The following is a 20689-nucleotide window of genomic DNA, read 5'->3' as shown; positions in this document are numbered from 1 at the left end:
GAGATTCCCATCTCCAGGGCCGGCGCCCCCCAGGGGGCCTATATAAAGGAGGGGGAGGGAGGGCAGCCGCACCCTGAGTCTTGGCGCCTCCCTCCCCCTGCTACACCACTTCCTCCTCCCGCAGTTGCTTGGCGAAGCCCTGCCGGAGTCCTGCTGCATCCACCACCACGCCGTCGTGCTGCTTGATCTTCATCAACCTCTCCTCCCCCCTTGCTAGATCAAGACGGAGGAGACGTCATGCTGACCGTACATGTGTTTAACGCGGAGGTGCCATCCGTTCGGCGCTAGGATCTCCGGTGATAGGATCACGACGAGAACGACTACCTCAACCCCGTTCTCTTGAACGCTTCCGCACGCGATCTACAAGGGTAGGTAGATGCATCTCTCTCTCCCGTTGCTAGATGAACTCATAGATGGATCTTGGTGAACGTAGGAAATTTTTTATTTTATGCAACGTTCCCTAACAGTGGCATCATGAGCTAGGTCTATGTGTAGTTCTCTATTGCACGAGTAGAACACAAATTTGTTGTGGGCGTAGATCTTGTCAACTTGCTTGCCACTACTAGTCTTTTCTTGCTTCAGCGGTATTATGGGATGAAGTGGCCCGGACCGACCTTACACGTACGCTTACGTGAGACAGGTTCCACCGACTGACATGCACTAGTTGCATAAGGTGGCTAGCGGGTGTCTGTCTCTCCTACTTTAGTTGGAGCGGATTCGATGAAAAGGGTCCTTATGAAGGGTAAATAGAAGTTGACAAAATCACGTTGTGGTTATTCGTAGGTAAGAAAACGTTCTTGCTAGAACCCAATTGCAGCCACGTAAAAGATGCAACAACAATTAGAGGACGTCTAACTTGTTTTTGCAGCAATTGTCATGTGATGTGATATGGCCAGAAGTTGTGATGAATGATGAATGATATATTGTGATGTATGAGATCATGTTCTTGTAATAGGAATCATGACTTGCATGTCGATGAGTATGACAACCGACAGGAGCCATAGGAGTTGTCTTAATTATTGTATGACTTGCGTGTCAGTGATTTAACGCCATGTAATTACTTTACTTTATTGCTAAGCCGTTAGCTATAGTAGTAGAAGTAATAGTTGGCGAGCAACTTCATCGAGGCACGATGATGGAGATCATGATGATGGAGATCATGGTGTCATGCCGGTGACGAAGATGATCATGGAGCCCCGAAGATGGAGATCGAAGGAGCTATATGATATTGGCCATATCATGTCACTACTTTATATAATTGCATGTGATGTTTATTATGTTTTATGCATCTTGTTTACTTAGAACGGCGGTAGTAAATAAGATGATCCCTTATAAAAATTTCAAGAAAGTGTTCCCCCTAACTGTGCACCGTTGCTAAAGTTCGTCGTTTCGAAGCACCACGTGATGATCGGGTGTGATAGATCCTTACGTTCACATACAACGGGCGTAAGACAGTTTTACACATGTAAAACACTTAGGGTTAACTTGACGAGCCTAGCATGTACAGACATGGCCTCGGAACACAAGAGACCGAAAGGTCGAACATGAGTCGTATGGAAGATACGATCAACATGGAGATGTTCACCGATGATGACTAGTCCGTCTCACGTGATGATCGGACACGGCCTAGTCGACTTGGATCCTGTAACACTTAGATGACTAGAGGGATGTCAATATGAGTGGGAGTTCATTAAATAATTTGATTAGATGAACTTAATTATCATGAACTTAGTCTAAAATCTTTGCAAAATATGTCTTGTAGATCAAATGGCCAACGCTCATGTCAACATGAACTTCACCGCGTTCCTAGAGAAAACCAAGCTGAAAGATGATGGCAGCAACTATTCGAACTGGGTCCGGAACCTGAGGATCATCCTCATAGCAGCCAAGAAAGCATATGTCCTAGAAGGACCGCTAGGCGAAGCACCCATCCCAGAGAACCAAGACGTTATGAACGCTTGGCAGTCACGTGCTGATGATTACTCCCTCGTTCAGTGCGGCATGCTTTACAGCTTAGAACCGGGGCTCCAAAAGCGTTTTGAGCAACACGGAGCATATGAGATGTTCGAGGAGCTGAAAATGGTTTTTCAAGCTCATGCCCGGGTCGAGAGATATGAAGTCTCCGACAAATTCTATAGTTGTAAGATGGAGGAAAGCAGTTCTGTCAGTGAGCACATACTCAAAATGTCTGGGTTGCACAACCGCCTGTCCCAGCTGGAGATCAACCTCTCGGACGAGGCGGTCATTGACAGAATCCTTCAGTCGCTCCCATCGAGCTACAAGAGCTTTGTGATGAACTACAGTATGCAGGGGATGGTGAAGACCATTCCTAAAGTATTTTCAATGCTGAAGTCAGCAGAGGTTGAAATCAAGAAAGAACATCAAGTGTTGATGGTCAATAAGACCACTAAGTTCAAGAAGGGCAAGGGTAAGAAGAACTTCAAGAAGGACGGCAAAGATGTTGCCGCGCCCGGTAAGCCAGTTGCCGGGAAGAAGTCAAAGAATGGACCCAAGCCTGAGACTGAGTGCTTTTATTGCAAAGGGAAGGGTCACTAGAAGCGGAACTGCCTCAAATACTTAGTGGACAAGAAGGCCAGCAACACTAAATGTATATGTGATATACATGTAATTGATGTGTACCTTACCAGTACTCGTAGTAACTCCTGGGTATTTGATACCGGTGCCGTTGCTCACATTTGTAACTCACAGCAGGAGCTGCGGAATAAGCGGAGACTGGCGAAGGACGAGGTGACGATGCGCGTCGGGAATGGTTCCAAGGTCGATGTGATCGCCGTCGGCACGCTACCTCTACATTTACCCACGGGATTAGTTATGAACCTCAATAATTGTTATTTAGTGCCAAGTTTGAGCATGAACATTGTATCTGGATCTCGTTTAATACGAGATGGCTACTCATTTAAATCCGAGAATAATGGTTGTTCTATTTATATGAGAGATATGTTTTATGGTCATGCCCCGATGGTCAATGGTTTATTCTTAATGAATCTTGAACGTAATGTTACACATATTCATAGTGTGAATACCAAAAGATGTAAAATTGACAACGATAGTCCCACATACTTGTGGCACTGCCGCCTTGGTCACATTGGTGTCAAGCGCATGAAGAAGCTCCATGCTGATGGACTTTTAGAGTCTCTCGATTATGAATCATTTGACACATCGAACCATGCCTCATGGGCAAAATGACCAAGACTCCGTTCTCCGAAACAATGGAGCGAGCAACCAACTCATTGGAAATCATACATACTAATGTGTCTGGTCCAATGAGCGTTGAGGCTCGCGGAGGATATCGTTATGTTCTCACTCTCACTGATGACTTAAGTAGATATGGGTATGTCTACTTGATGAAACACAAGTCTGAGACCTTTGAAAAGTTCAAGGAATTTCAGAATGAAGTAGAGAATCAACGTGACCGAAAGATAAAATTCTACGATCGGATCGTGGAGGAGAATATTTAAGTCACGAATTTGGTACACACTTAAGGAAATGTGGAATCGTTTCACAACTCACGCTGCCTGGAACACCTCAGCGTAACGGTGTGTCCGAACGTCGTAATCGCACTCTATTAGATATGGTGCAATCTATGATGTCTCTTACCGATTTACCGCTATCATTTTGGGGATACGCTCTAGAGACAGCTACATTCACTTTAAATAGGGCACTGTCTAAATCCGTTGAGACGACACCGTATGAATTATGGTTTGGGAAGAAACCTAAGCTGTCGTTTCTAAAAGTTTGGGGATGCGATGCTTATGTCAAGAAACTTCAACCTGAAAAGCTCGAACCCAAGTCGGAAAAATGCGTCTTCATAGGATACCCTAAGGAAACCATTGGGTATACTTTCTACCTTAGATCCGAAGGCAAGATCTTTGTTGCCAAGAACGGATCCTTTCTGGAAAAAGAGTTTCTCTCGAAAGGAGTAAGTGGGAGGAAAGTAGAACTCGATGAAGTACTACCTCTTGAACCGGAAAGTAGTGCAGCTCAGGAAAATGTTCCTGTGGTGCCTACACCGACTGGAGAGGAAATTAATGATGATGATCAAGGTACTTCGGATCAAGTTGCTACTGAACTTTGTAGGTCCACGAGGACACGTTCCACACCAGAGTGGTATGGCAACCCTGTCCTGGAAATCATGTTATTAGACAACGGTGAACCTTCGAACTATGAAGAAGCGATGGCAGGCCCAGATTCCAACAAATGGCTAGAAGCCATGCAATCCGAGATAGAATCCATGTATGAAAACAAAGTATGGACTTTGACTGACTTGCCCGATGATCGGCGAGCGATAGAAAACAAATGGATCTTTAAGAAGAAGACGGACGCGGATGGTAATGTCACCATCTATAAATCTCGACTTGTTGCTAAGGGTTATCGACAAGTTCAAGGGGTTGACTACGATGAGACTTTCTCTCCCGTAGCGAAGCTTAAGTCCGTCCGAATCATGTTAGCAATTGCCGCATACTATGATTATGAGATATGGCAGATGGATGTCAAAACGGCATTCCTTAACGGTTATCTTAAGGAAGAGCTGTATATGATGCAGCCGGAAGGTTTTGTCGATCCTAAGAATGCTAACAAAGTATGCAAGCTCCAGCGATCCATTTATGGGCTGGTGCAAGCATCTCGGAGTTGGAACATTCGCTTTGATAAGATGATCAAAGCGTTTGGGTTTATGCAGACTTATGGAGAAGCCTGCGTTTACAAGAAAGTGAGTGGGAGCTCTGTAGCATTTCTCATATTATATGTAGATGACATACTTTTGATGGGAAATGATATAGAATTCTTGGACAGCATTCACTACTGGAATCTGGCACTTTGCCATCTGCCATCCACTAGCAGATGGCAAAGAATTGACTGATGGCAACCATGTTCTTTGTCGTCTGTCAGTTCTTTGCCATCTGTTTTTTATAAGCAGATGGCAAAGACGTTCTTTGCCATCAGCTGGCAGATGGCAAAGACCTGGCTGATGGCAAATTCCCTGTTTCCAGTAGTGATTAAGGCCTACTTGAATAAGTGTTTTTCAATGAAGGACCTTGGAGAAGCTCCTTACATATTAGGCATCAAGATCTATAGGGATAGATCGAGACGCCTCATAGGTCTTTCACAAAGCACATACCTTGATAAGATTTTGAAGAAGTTCAAAATGGATCAGTCCAAGAAAGGGTTCTTGCCTGTATTGCAAGGTGTGAGATTGAGCTCGGCTCAATGCCCGACCACGACAGAAGATAAAGAAGAGATGAGTGTCATCCCCTATGCCTCAGCCATAGGATCTATTATGTATGCCATGCTGTGTACCAGACCAGATGTAAACCTTGCCGTAAGTTTGGTGGGTAGGTACCAAAGTAATCCCGGCAAGGAACACTGGACAGCGGTCAAGAATATCCTAAAGTACCTGAAAAGGACAAAGGACATGTTTCTCGTTTATGGAGGTGACGAAGAGCTCGTCGTAAAGGGTTACGTCGACGCTAGCTTCGACACAGATCTGGATGACTGTAAGTCACAAACCGGATATGTGTATATGTTGAATCGTGGAGCAGTAAGCTGGTGCAGTTGCAAGCAGAGCGTCGTGGCGGGATCTACATGTGAAGCAGAGTACATGGCAGCCTCGGAGGCAGCGCATGAAGCAATATGGATGAAGGAGTTCATCACCGACCTAGGAGTCATACCCAATGCGTCGGGACCAATCACTCTCTTCTGTGACAAACACTGGAGCTATTGCCCTTGCGAAGGAGCCCAGGTTTCACAAGAAGACCAGGCACATCAAGCGTCGTTTCAACTCCATCCGTGAAAATGTTCAAGATGGAGACATAGATATTTGCAAAGTACACACGGATCTGAATGTCGCAGATCCGTTGACTAAACCTCTTCCGCGAGCAAAACATGATCAACACCAGAACTCTATGGGTGTTCGATACATCACAATGTAACTAGATTATTGACTCTAGTGCAAGTGGGAGACTGTTGGAAATATGCCCTAGAGGCAATAATAAAAGGATTATTATTATATTTCTTTGTTCATGATAGTTGTCTTTTATTCATGCTATAATTGTATTATCCGGAAATCGTAATACACGTGTGAATAGTTAGACCACGACATGTCCCTAGTGAGCCTCTAGTTGACTAGCTCGTTGATCAACAGATAGTCATGGTTTCCTGACTATGGACAATGGATGTCGTTGATAACGGGATCACATCATTAGGAGAATGATGTGATGGACAAGACCCAATCCTAAGCATAGCACAAGATCGTGTAGTTCGTTTTGCTAGAGCTTTTCCTATGTCAAGTATCTCTTCCTTAGACCATGAGATCGTGTAACTCCCGGATACCGTAGGAGTGCTTTGGGTGTACCAAACGTCACAACTTAACTGGGTGACTATAAAGGTACACTACATGTATCTCCAAAAGTGGCTGTTGGGTTGACACGGATAGAGACTGGGATTTGTCACTCCGCATAACGGAGAGGTATCACTGGGCCCACTCGGTAGTGCATCATCATAATGAGCTCAAAGTGACCAAGTGTCTAGTCATGGGATCATGCATTACGGTACGAGTAAATTGACTTGCCGGCAACGAGATTGAACGAGGTATTGGGATACCGACGATCGAATCTCGGACAAGTAACATACCATCTGACAAAGGGAATAGTATACGGGGTTGCTTGAATCCTCGACATCGTGGTTCATCCGATGAGATCATCGAGGAGTATGTGGGAGCCAATATGGGTATCCAGATCCCGCTGTTGGTTATTGACCAGAGAGCCGTCTCGGTCATGTCTGCATGTCTCCCGAACCCGTAGGGTCTACACACTTAAGGTTCGGTGACGCTAGGGTTGTATGAATATGAGTATGCAGCAGACCAATGTTGTTCGGAGTCCCGGATGAGATCCCGGATGTCACGAGGAGTTCCGGAATGGTCCGGAGATAAAGAATTGTATATAAGAAGTGCTGTTTCGGCCATCGGGAAAGTTTCGGGGTCACCCGGTATTGTACCGGGACCACCGGAAGGGTCCCGGGGGTCCATCGGGTGGAGCCACCTATCCCGGAGGGCCCCGTGGGCTGAAGTGGGAGGGGAACCAGCCCCTAGTGGGCTGGTGCGCCCACCCTTGCCCCCCCCCCCGCGCCTAGGGTTGGAAACCCTAGGGTAGGGGGCGCACCACTTGCCTTGGGGGGCACTCCACCCCCCCTGGCCGCCGCCCCTTGGGAGATTCCCATCTCCAGGTCCGGCTCCCCCCAGGGGGCTTATATAAAGGAGGGGGGAGGGAGGGCAGCCGCACCCTGAGTCTTGGCGCCTCCCTCCCCCTGCTACACCACTTCCTCCTCCCGCAGTTGCTTGGGGAAGCCCTGCCGGAGCCCTGCTGCATCCACCACCACACCGTCATGCTGCTGGATCTTTATCAACCTCTCCTTCCCCCTTGCTGGATCAAGACGGAGGAGACGTCACGCTGACCGTACGTGTGTTGAACGCGAAGGTGCCATCCGTTCGGCGCTAGGATCTCTAGTGATAGGATCACGACGAGAACGACTACCTCAACCCCGTTCTCTTGAACGCTTCCGCACACGATCTACAAGGGTATGTAGATGCATCTCTCTCTCTCTCGTTGCTAGATGAACTCATAGATGGATCTTGGTGAACATAGGAAATTTTTTATTTTATGCAACGTTCCCCAACAGGGAGGACCCTTCTCCCATCTAGGGGGAAGGCCAAGCAAGGGGAAGAAGGAGGAGGCCTCTCCCCCCTCTCTCCCGGTTGCACCGGAGCGCCGCTGGGGGAACCATCGTCACGACGACCATCTCCATCAACACCGTTGTCTTCCTCAACATCTCAATCACCTTCCTCCCTATATAATCAACGGTCCACTCTCCCGCAACCCGTTATAATCCCTTACTTGAACATGGTCTTTGGTGCTATGAATTATTATCCAATGATTTGTGTCATTGTATTGTGTTTGAGTAGATCACTTTTGTCCTATGGATTGATTGGTGATCATGATTGCTTTGATTTTCATGTTTTATTTTGTTGTTGTACTTTGGTGCCCATTATATATATGATCGTACACTATACCTATTATAATATAGAGTGTTGCAATATGTGATTAATTTTCTTATGATGAGTTGCGGGAGTGATAGAAGCCTAAACACTAGTTGGTGAGTTGTTGCATATGGGATGAAGGGGGACCAAGTTTATCTTAATGATATGATTGGGTTTAGCTTAACAGCCTCGTTAGTAGTTGCAGATGCTTGCTAATAGTTCCAATCATAAGTGCATAAAATCTGGAGTAAGGGATGGCATGCTAGCAGAGGCCTCTCCCACACATGAGACAACAATGGTGACGATCAGTCTTGCTATCAATTGACTAGGAGCAATTCACACATCCTACCACCACTTTTCCACACTCGCTATATTTAATTTATTGTTCTTTTTTAAAATAACACTTAACTTTTATTTTCACATTCTTTATTATCTTGCAAACCTATCCTATTACACACATAGAGTAGTTTTATTTCTTGTTCTAGGAAAGAAACATTAAGTGTGTGTAGAGTTATATCGGTGGTCGATAGAACTTGAGGGAATAGTAATTCTACATTTGCCTTCCCATTGAGTTTTACACTCTTATTTATTGAAAAGGCTACAACCGATTTCCTACACTTGTGGGTTATCACCGACCACGACCTTATCAAGGTCGATGACGATGGTCTGCCAGACGCCTGACATACCTCGTTCCCCCGTCCTCCAATGCTTCCGCTTAATTGGGGTCAATCAAGCACAACACAATAATAGGGCCCTAATACTTCCACTTTGCATCATTATTTTTTATTATAATTTATCTTATTTCAGTGATAGATTTCACATTATGGTGCAATTCTAATGTTTCTCTCTTAAAATGCAAGTTATAGAAAGGGAGGGAGATTATCGGCAGCTGAAATTCTGGACCTAAATTAGTAACAGAAGAGAAAGCAATTCTCCAGAGCTAAAAACGGAGCGTGAATTTTTGGAGAATTATTTCGGAATACATGAAGGATATTGAAACGAAGAAGTACCAGAGAGGGCACCAACCACCCACATGGACAGGTGGCGCGACCTACCCCCCTGGCCATGCCCCTTCTCCATGTGGACCCCTGGAGGTTCTTCTCCCGATGCCCTTTCGCCATAAAAACCTATTTACACTAGAAAAAATGACATAATTTGTTTGTGACTTCCCGACGCCGCCTGCAAGACAAAATTTGGGTGGAGCATTTTTGCTCTCCGACGGAGCGATTTTGTCGGGAAATTTTTCCTCTGGGAGAGGGAAATCGAAGCCTTCTTCACCATCAACGCTCCATTCATCATGAGGATCATCATCTCCGTCAACATCTTCATCAGCACCATCTCATCTCCAAATCCTAGTTCATCTCTTGTGCTCAATCTTTGTATCAATCCTCGGATTGGTACCCGGGGGTGCTAGTAGTGTTGATTATATCTTGTAGTTGATGCTTGTTGGTTTAATTGGTGGAAGATTATTATCTTCAGATTGCTAATCTTATATTTGTAACCACAAATCATTATCAATATGATGAGTTGTGAGTAGTTCCATTAGTTCTTGAGGACATGAGAGAAATCTTGTTACTCATGTGAAGTTGATGATCGTTCAATGTTTTGATATTATGTTATATTGTTCTTCCTCTAGTGTCATGTGAACGTCAATTACATGACATTCACCATCTTTGGTCCTTGGGGAATGCATTGTGAAATTAGTTTGTGTGTCATGGTTTGCGGGAGTGATAGAAACCTAAACCCTGATTTGTGAATTATTTCATAAGGGGCTATTTTGGATCCAACTCTTTAATGCTATGGTTAGATTTGTCTTAATTACCTCTTGTAGCCGCAGATGCTTGCACAGAGAGTATAATTATAAGTAGGTATTTGTTCAAGTTAGGACAGTACCTTAGCTTCGGTTTACCCACATAACACTTATCAAGGTCGATGAATCATGGTGAATGTAACTTGGCGATATTCCCATGGGTCCTTGTGAGCGTTTTAATCACTATAAGAAGTATCACCGGCTTGTCTTTAGCACAATTAAGGATTGGACCACTTGCTGCATCTTGTTGCCTTGTTACTTGTTACCTTATTATAAATTATCTTGCTATCAAACTATCTATCAAAACTATCTTACCGTATTTGCGGTGAAATCCTTGCTGAAAACTGCCTATCAATTCCTTCTGCTCCTTGTTGGGTTTGATGCTCTTATTTATGAAAAGGACTGTGATTGATCCACTATACTTGTGGGTCATCAGGCCCTCCTTGTCGAAAATGCATCGGCGAGGCTGAGGAGAGGTGCGCGCCGGGACCTTCGAGCTTCACGCCAGGCTACACACTCTGGCTCGTGCATGTCTTCCTGGCCGCATTTTTCTTGACCGACGAGGCCACTCTGTACCCGATGACATGGCTGCGCCCCGTGACATCATCACAACTATGCCTTCTTCCGCACCAAACCCAGCCACCGCGCCAATCCCAGACTTCCGCATGGTGTTCGGCTCCTACAAGTTTGCCTGCTCCCGCGACGGCTATAAGGAGCAGAAGCCCACCTCAAGCCCAACAACACCGCCGCGAGGCTCTCCCGTGCCACCGCCATTGTACCCATGCTAGACGGCAGGATCGCCTGCAACGCCACAGGCTTGTCGCCACGCGCCCGGAAGCTGCTAGAGAAAATGCCCAATTGGAAGAAGATAAACATTCAGCCATTGACAAGTAGGACACACCTCTCATTTGTTACCTCAGCTGGTAAAAGTATTTTTGTTTGGTCTTTGTCACATCAGTCTAACAGGTGGGCCATACCTGACGGATTCGCTGTTTTCACGAGCTCAAACGGCCATCATTGCTTTGATTAGCCTAAGAAATAGTGGTTCGCCGTGAGTTATCTCAAGAGCGGCACCAATCTGTTATCCTGACCTCAACTGTAATGATTTTGATTAACTACCTCGTCCAGTGATAAAGAGCGGAGAAAAGAATAACATGATAAACACAAAGTACTACGCTCGACCGGCACTAAACATTGGTGACGTATGATTAATGCGCACATGTTTATTTTCTTTGTTTGTCGGCCAAAAGAAGAATATTCAGACATGAACATTGAATAGTTGGTGTATGTTCAAGGGTCGACCAACGGTGTTCCTTCCAATGAAAAACGACATATACTCCCTCCGTTCCAAAATAGATGACCCAACTTTATACTAAAGTTAGTACAAAGTTGAATCATCTATTTTGAAACGGAGGAAGTATATAACAAAATAGTAGTATGAAGAACCATCGTCGATCTAAAAAACACATCATTTTTTTTTTGCGGAATAAGAACCATAGTCGATCCAAAAAAGACATCGTCTATCAGAGCTTCATATAAAAAATTGAGAAGTATGTTGTATATTATACCAACATCCAGAGAACCTGTTGCTTGCAAATTTTTTCTCTAATAGTAATAAATAAACCGGCCGCCAAGGCCAGGCATGCATTGTATTACTGGTTCAACTCATCTCAAAATATACAGTTTCTTCATGGACGTACGCCGATAGCCAGCGACCATTCGTCAACCATGATGTGGCATTTGCGATCGTTCTGGCCGCTAGTTTCTGCAATGGGAGATGGCAAATTGCAAAACTGCTATGGCAGTTTGTTTAAATCGCGGGAGTTTCAGTTGTACAGTAAAAAACTGCCACCGTCCGACGGCTCTGGCGGCGAACGTTCACCATAGCTTATTCCGTTCTTTAATTATATCACCATTGGCACTGTGCTACGTACCGTTGAACCCAGCGATGATTGATCAATTAATCGATGAGACCAAGCGGCAGCAGGTGTTAGTTGGAATCCAATCCACATAAACAACGTGAGATCACCGGCAAGAAGCCGCCGTCCATGCAACCGCGTCGTGAACCCCCGGTGCCATTTGCCTATAAGAATAAGAAGCAAACCCACTCCAGCTGCATCTTCCATTGCTTCCTGCCCATCCTTCCATCACTTTCTTCTTCTGCTCGAGAGATCACACGCTCGGTTTATTCGTTAGCAGGTTCGTTCGGTGAAATCGATGTCGTCCGCCGCCTCATTGCAGTCGACGATGCGGCCGGCAGCACCAGGACTTGGGCGCCAGCTGCACGGGTCGCCGTCGCCGCCCTGCCAAGGTCCGGTGCTGCGACCGAGGAGTCCGCGGGCGGTGCCGATGGCGACGGTGCGCTGCGGCGCGTTCCGCCGGGACCACTACGGGGGCGCGCTGGCGGACGAGGGCATGGCGGTGCTCCGGCGGAGGATCCGCGAGGCGCGGATGGCCGAGACCAACTACGAGGCGCCGCCGGGGTGGGCGGCCTGGGAGAAGCGCTACTACCGGGCGTATGTCTCCGATGTGTCCACGCTCGCCGGCGCTCTGCAGTTGCTGGCCATGGACACCAGGCCGGGCGTCGCGGCTGCTGTTGCCGCGCTGGTGCTCGCCGGATTGCCGGTGTCCGCCGTCTTCGCGCTGCACCTCCTCGGGCAGGCGGCGGGATCCGTTTTGCACCTTGTTTCTTGACGGACTAGCATTCATTCGCCGGCAGTGTGTGCTGTCTGTGTCTATAGATAATTAGATACACAGTTTTTAGAAAAGGAATTAGATACACAGTGCAATGGAGATATGTAATTCTTTTGGTTTTAGCCGGAGTATATATGAAGAGCAATACGTATTTTTCTTTTCTTGTTGCACTGTGGTTTCAGCGATCCAATAAAGTCAACGAGATAACTTGTCAAGTTGGTGGCTTCAAAATCCTAAAAAAAAAATAGTTGGTGGCTTCAACGACCCAAACTCAATTATTTTTAGAAAGGACGCGATTGGCCGGCTTTACAAATGAAGCACTTAAATTTTACAACACCTTGGAGACGGTCGACCCAAAGTCTAATGGCTTGTGGAATGTGATAATAACACCAGTTACACCATAAGATTGCCTTGTGTCATTTCGGGGTTGAAGATCAAGAACCTATTAGAACTTAGAAGATGAACCTAACCCGCGTCACTCCGCTTGTACGTGCAACTCACGGGAAACCTAATGCGCTACGAGCCGGCACGGGGAGGGCTCGCGGTTAACGCGCAGTGTGGTTGGCTGGTGGTGATCGTTCAAACGACTACTCATCATCACACACAATGGTAACCTGGGCTGCACGCGCTCGGGTGTAGGGCGGCAGGAAGATATTAAGTGATAACAAGGCTTAGGTGTTACCATGATACGGGCTGCCGAGAGCCGTTGGATCTCAGATCTGATGGCTACCGAAAGCTCTTGAACATTTTGTAAAAAAATCATCTGAGAGTCTTGAAATTGCGCACATGTACAATCGCTCTTTAGATGCCGTGAAATCTTAGATCCAACTGCCAAGAAGTCCGTATCACGGTATCACCTGAAATTTTCCCATAGGGCAGCGCCACAATCCGCGTTGGGCCTGCTCGCCAATGCTTGGTCCCATGTGTGTGGGCAGCTCCCCGGTGGTTGATCTGGTCTGCATGCCTGGATACGTGCAAGGTCTCGGGTTGCACAAATGTGGGCGACACTAGGCGACAACCCGCAGTCCATGGACATCGGTGAGTGCGGTCCACAATGGAGGTGGTGATCCTGTCGTAGGATCAGGAGCGAAGGCTCCCAATCGGCTAGGGCTTGGTTCGTGCGCAAAGAGGTTTTGAATGGTTTGAGTATCTACTGATGAACTTCGAGCAAATAAAAGTAGGACGGCGCATCAAACCCTTATATATGAGAGGGGTATTTCACTCTTTCCCCAGGATTCCCTGCCCCTTCACGTGCAGATTCCTGACAACATCACCACATCAATATAATGATACTATAATCAATTGATTTAATTATCTAATTAATTTATCTTTTCCATAGCCACACATTTTCACTTTTACATTAGATATATTTGAAAAACCTAACCATAAGCCTTTAGAAAGACATATTTTAGATATTTCAAAAATTTAATTCCAACCATTTCAAAACATGGATTTTAATTCTTCAATCACATATTTCACTTATTTTAAAAACAATTTCACTTATTATAAAAAACTAATTTCACTCGTTTCAACAATTTAATTTCAACATTTTGTAAAAATGATTTAAATCTTCTAAAATTATATTTCAATTATTTTAAAAAAGAATTTCACTCATTTCAAAAACCCTATTTCAAAATTTTCTAAGTGATTTTAGTGAAATTAGTTTTTTTAAATAGTGATTTTTCCAAGACCGATTTCAGGCATTAAAAGAAACTGATTTCAACAATTTCTATTTGTTATAAAGTGATTTTAGTGATTCCAAATTCATATTTCAGAAAAGATTGAGACCGATTAGATCAGAGTGACATAAGTTTTTTAAAAAATTTATAAAGTAATCTCGGCGATTCCAGTTTCATATTTCACAAACATCAGTGAAACTGGGTATTTCAACAAAGTGAACAGTTTCACAAATTCAAATTATTTCACATGGTACCAAAAGAAAAATGATTTCAAAACTGGTTATTTCAACTATTTCATAGATTGAAATACCAACTTCACCAATTGTAATAGGTTATTTCAATTATTTCATAGGTTGAAGTACCAATTCACAAATTGTAATAACCAGTTCCATAGATTGACATAACATTTTCACACACTGCAAAACAAATTCCACCACATTCAGTTTCACAAATTGTAATCACATATTCCACATGTCATAAGCATCACTTTATGTTATTTTCATCAATTTCACAAATTTCACTGAATCACGCATTCACAAGTCACAAATTTCACAAATAACACGCCACTCACATATATTGCACATATCAGTCCCACACATCACCAAAATGAGTTTCCTCAAATATCATCTTCACAAATACAAATCTCATGGACCATTTAATCAATTCCACAAACCATAATCCACAAATCTCCCAAGCCACGGAGGTTACGTATGTTTTACATGACAGATCGAAAAAGGATGAAAAGTGCTTAACAATCTTTGAACAATTATGTACTATGTGGATATGATTGAGGGTGGTGGTGCATGTCGATTTTCCTTCATCGGAGAGCTGTGGTCTGTGGAGATCCTGGGGAAGAGTCAGTGACAGTGCTCGGCGCTGGAGTAATCGTCCATGTGGATCTAGTGTCTCCCCATAAAGAGAGTTGGATGTGGGAGAGAGACAACGACATGGATGGGTGGATATTTCTCTCTCGTGGGGATCCATCTCGTATTGTTGTTCATGTAGACCTCCTATTCTAGAAACAGAGGCGGAAATGAAATTGTGTGGGGTCCACCCGCACCAATCTAGATGCACTCATGGACAATGGATTTCTCATCGCTACGTACCCCTTCCATTATATTTACTTATTTCTTGGTTCGTGGCATGGGAGGATGATAGAGCGGCGGATCCTAGAAGATGAGGTTGGGGTGTGGACTGGGCAACAACCTCAATGTTTCTTGTTATTAGATGCAAGTGTTTGTAAAAAATCACATCTACATTTTTCTGATCATAAAAGTCTTAGCAAATATATTTTGAGGCCATGGTTGAGCAACAACGAGGGGCCAACATCAAAACATGCACACATTTAGTATCCTAGAAAGATTGTTCGGAAACTCGATTGGGGGGGCTTACCTTTGGGTGTGTTGGTCGTGAATGTGGGCAGTTGCTATATTGACTCACTGGAAAAAAAAAACTTGTGCAAGTGCAAGTTGTAGCTGCATCACGGCATTGCAAGTATCACACATGGTCACCTAGTGAAATTGTTGATAGACCTCAAGTCCTCGAGACAATAGACAAAATTTGCACGTGTAAACCTTGGTATGCAGTGCGCCAGACCATAGGCCATGTAGACAGTTGGTATGATCCTCAATCTCCTCAATTGCAGTGGCGAAATCTCGGACGCATGGATCGCATGTTTGTTGAACAAGTAATAAGTGCACCCTAATATTTTGTGCACATGAGATGCCTGATTAATATCTTGTCATAAAGTTTAAGATTGCACACCCTGTCAATGATGATCACTTATTTATGTGCCCACAGACAACTATGCCTCTTGGAGAGTACGCATGTGCTGTGAGCCGGAAGTGTTCGGATCACCTCGGCACAACACTAGGGCGTATGTGATCTCTCCTGCCACCATGGTGTCTGTGGCGAATATTCTGGTGGAAGTCAGCTTTTGAAGCAATGTCATGGACGTCAACTTCAATATTTCATGTGCGCTGGGCTTTCTTCAACTTGAGGTTCAACTTGTGATTGAAGTTGAGGCCGCTTCCCTTGTTACAGTATTTACAGAGGATACAATCCTCTGTAAACTAAAATTTCCATTCTAGTGTCTATTAAGTGTCATTTCTATTCCCATGTTTCAAGAATCCCGTGAATCAAAATTTCCCCTTAAACCTCCATACATATACCACGTACTTGCGGTTATATAACGTTGGGTGGATATCGTCTGGCTAAATGGCGCGTGAATTATACACACAACGCGTCGCACTTATTCACACCACGTGATCGATCATCGTCAGAGGTGATCAAGTGGATATGAGAGCTGCAAATGGATGACTCGATTGATAGCAGCTGGTCGATATAGACGTCTCTGCTTGCCGGTGCTATATATATATCCCCTGGTAGCATTAGACTTTCTGAGAGCTCGTTTTGGACCTAGGACTAATTGGTGGATGGACAATTAAATAACCTAGAAAAGAGCCTCAAGGTAGCTAGGCGTTGAGACGGTGACAGATAATCAGAGAAAGAAAAATGATAAACCCGCGGCCAGCACATGTTCTCGTAATGTATGCGATGATTAATTAATGTGCACGTGTCTATTAATATCTTCGCCCGCTGAAAAAAGAATTCAAGCCGATCCAGAATGCATAGCATCTTCCTTGCAACAGAAAACATGTTAGGTATATATAGACGTCTCTGATGTGTTACTGGAAAACCGTCGATTACCTTCAAAGACAGGTTGGTATATATAGACGTCTCTGATGTGTTATCCTATTATGGTAGGTAGAAGCATTATACTCTCCCTCTGTATCAAAATGCAAGATGTTTCTGATTTTGCATAGGGCATAAAAAACGTCTTGGTACATTTTGTTACAAAGAGAGTACTTTGCAATGCACGGATGAATGAACTAATTGGCCTTTTTCTAGTAGGATACTTGGATGAATTATGATTTAATTAAATTCAAGGCACTATTGTACTTGTAGCCATTGTAGGACACTTGGATGAACTATCATTTAATTATACTCGAAGTACTCTCTACCTCTGTCCTGGTTTATTAGTCTCACTCCTATTTAGGGTCACATTTTGACCATGATTTTAATTAATAAAATATAAGTTACACATAGCAAAATTAATATTGTCAAAAACTATGTTCAAATACAAATCCAATGATATATTTTCCGGTGACATGTATTAACATTTCGTTAGTTAAATTTATGGTCAAAATTTGATATAAAAGACGAAGAGACCAATAAACTACAACAGAGAAAAAAGTCCAAGTGCTATTGGTGACGTATGCGATGATTATGATCATCTGCGCATGTTTTCTTAGTCGACGAAATTTAGAATTCGGTTCGTTGCAAGAAAAATTCGTGTATTTAGCATGCCCTGGTCAGCTGCGTTCCTTCCATCAGAAAGAGATAAAGCAAAAAGAAATCGATCTTACTCTATATAAAGTCAGGAACTCATTGTGGAAGACCAACGTCCTAGATCATACAAAATTAATTTATTAAGTATATATACCCATCCAGAGAACATGTTGCTTGGACTTTTTTCTTAAAATTATTAGCCCGCCGCCCAGGGCCCATGCTACCGAGGCACTACCAGTTCAACTCATATCAAAATGATATATACTCTTTTAAATTATCGAGGCCCTACCAGTTCAACTCAACGATGATTGATCAATTAATCGATGAAACTGAGAGGCGGTAGGCAGGCAGGTGTTAGTTGGAATCCTTCGTGGTTGCCGTGTTGTTGCTTAAGGAGCTAGCTAGGTGATTACCGCTCCATCCATCGTCAGCTGGACCCTAACCACAATTAACAACGAGATTCCAAATCACCGGCCAAAACCCGCCAAGGATAACCGTCCATGAAACCGCGTGAACTCTCTCCACCACTACCTATAAGAGGCAACACACACTCGATCGAGCCGCATCTCCCGCCATTATTCAGCATTCACCTCCATTGCTTCCTGCTCCTAGCTCCCTCCGTCGCTTTCTTGCTGTCTCATCTTCTTGTCTCAGCCGATTCGATTCCATCGATGTCGTCTGCCCTCTCGTTACCGGCGACGGTGCGGCCGGCATCCACCGGGCCTGGGCGCCAGCTTTACGGGTCGCCGCAGCGCCACGGTCCGGTGCTCCGACCGAGGAGGCCGCAGGCCGTTCCGTGCCACGGTCTGCTGGCGCTGCAGCGGAGGACGAGGCGCTGCGGCGCTTCCGGGCAGGACCACTACGGGGGCGCGCTGGTGGACGAGGGCATGGCGGTGCTCCGGCGGAGGATCCGGGAGGCGCGGATGGCGGAGACAAACTACGAGGCGCCGGCGGGATGGGCGGACTGGGAGAAGCGCTACTACCCGGCCTACGTCTCCGACGTGTCCGCGCTCGCCGGAGCACTGCAGCTGCTGGCCATGGGCACCAAGCCTGGCGTCGCTGCGGCCGTTGCTGCCATGCTGCTCGCCGGAGTACCGATCTCCGCTCTAGCAGTCCTGCACCTCCTCGGCCAGGCGGCGGGATCCATTCTGCACCATGTGTCTTGATTGATTCATCATTCATTCGTACGCAGTGTGTGCTCTATGTGTCTCTATAGTTTCTATACTACTATATAGTGTGCGAATTTTGAATGTTTGAATTCAGGCATTGAAATGCGTTTCTGGCCGTTCATTGGGCTCCATCTGACGGTTTATAACACATGGATTCGCTGCTACAGTGCCATTCAGTGTTATCTGGGTCGTTCCAGAAATATCGATCGATTAGCGCCGAGCAGGGAAACAGTCACGGTGCTCGCATGGCCTGGAGTTGTACAAATTGTTTTATAATATTACTACCTATGCTGACACCCGTAGAGCTACATGGCCTGTGTGGTCAGATAAACAAATCTGGCAGGAGGTGAAAAAGTAGACGAGTAAAATGTAAACAAATAAAACCAGGTGCAGCGCCCACATTCGTACTTCCTTTTTAGCGTGCACATACGATACATGGCCTCAGTGCCGCATTCTGGGTGGAAGGTTGTAATAAATACTACAGTGAGACATAGCAATAGGTAGGGTAGGCATTACCTAAACCTAGCTATATATGTGTACCCGCTTTTTCAAAATATATTTTAAATATGTTTGAAAGTGACAAAAAGTACAAAACAAAATTTCATGCATATATTTTCACAAAATATGTGCGGAAAACAAAATTCTATGAATAATTGCCTTTTTATTTGGCCTCTGTACAAAAGATCAATTTTAGTGCTTCTAAATAGCGTTTCACAACATATTTTTTTCTCTTTTTTACACATGCAAAAAAAGTTGTTTAATTCTTCCGTGGACCTTTCTATTCGCATGTGGAACATGATGGGAGATTAATGCGTGCAGCTTTTTTCAGATTTTTTTGTCATTTACAAATGTGTTTTTCAAAGTGAATTCATATGTACTTTTTTTAGAATGTGTTTTTCGAAGTGAACTAATATGTATTTTTTCAGAATTTTTTGTCATTTAGAAATATATTTCTTGAAGAGGGCTCATCTATTTAATTTCCGCAATAGGTACCCCAATTTTTGTGCAAATTACCTATTCATGTGATAGTGATTGCGTAAGAACATGAGAGGCCTTCTTATGCTAATTCCGAGTACATGCACATGAACATTTGTTTCATTTCTCGGTCATTTTCATGACTTATTTTCGCCAAAATCACTCTACAACGTAAAAGACGCGCATAGCGCGTGCATGCATACTAGTATAAATAGACAATGGAAAGGAGATACCTATTTGTCTTTTCTTTTTTGCAGTGTGTAGTACCACTTTTTTTTTAGACGATGTTTGACGCATTATTGGCCCCTACGATGCCGGGCTGGAGGACACGAGTGGGCTGAACCCGAGGTACCATGGCTTTCAGGCACTACGAGCAATATATATATCGGAAATCGCTAGTTAGAGGGTATTCCTCACAAACGTCACTCACACCTTCTATGATTGTGACAAGTGACATACTGCATGTGCGTCATTTGTGGCAATTTAGGAATTTTGTTCATTTTCGTAGGTTCATTTTAAACGTTTAATCTGTTGAACCATGTGTTCAAATCATGAACCTTTTTCACTATTTAGTTTCTCGTGTCGTGATCTTCGAAAGTATATCTCATATTTTCTCCAAAAAAAAAACTATATCTGATGTTAATAAGTTTTGATGACTTTTTTTACAACAGAAAAAAAGAAATTAGAAAAAAAAGAAAACTTTTTTTCTTACGAAAAACTGAAGAAAAGAAATACATAAAACAAAAGCCATTGTGCTTATCACTTTTTTTAGGAAGCACAGACTGTGCTTCTCACGGAAGTATAGATTGTGCCTTTTCATTTTTGGGAAACACATTACTAGGGGAATTGGTTCAGATATATTTTAATTTTTTAAGCTAAAGATATATTTTAATTGATAATATCTTATGGATTATGGATGTTTAAATCAATAATATGTAGACAAAATTGAAAATACATGCAA

The 20689-nt window shown here is 44.1% G+C and overlaps 2 protein-coding genes across 2 annotated transcripts; both read left to right on the top strand.

Moving 5' to 3' along the window:
• The first annotated feature begins 11928 nt into the window (after window positions 1–11928).
• Window positions 11929–12662, top strand: LOC119280489. The gene has a single exon (XM_037561320.1). The coding sequence runs from the start codon at window positions 12078–12080 to the stop codon at window positions 12552–12554; it is 477 nt and encodes a 158-aa protein (XP_037417217.1). The 5' UTR covers window positions 11929–12077; the 3' UTR covers window positions 12555–12662.
• Window positions 12663–18158: 5496 nt separating this feature from the next.
• Window positions 18159–18860, top strand: LOC119280488. Its single transcript, XM_037561319.1, has one exon. The coding sequence runs from the start codon at window positions 18256–18258 to the stop codon at window positions 18748–18750; it is 495 nt and encodes a 164-aa protein (XP_037417216.1). The 5' UTR covers window positions 18159–18255; the 3' UTR covers window positions 18751–18860.
• Window positions 18861–20689: the final 1829 nt, after the last annotated feature.

This window comes from Triticum dicoccoides, chromosome 3B, assembly GCF_002162155.2.
Source record: "Triticum dicoccoides isolate Atlit2015 ecotype Zavitan chromosome 3B, WEW_v2.0, whole genome shotgun sequence".
Taxonomy (NCBI): Eukaryota; Viridiplantae; Streptophyta; class Magnoliopsida; order Poales; family Poaceae; genus Triticum; species Triticum dicoccoides.
The sequence above is the reverse complement of the archived record's forward strand: the minus strand, read 5'-3'. Positions and strand labels throughout refer to the sequence as shown.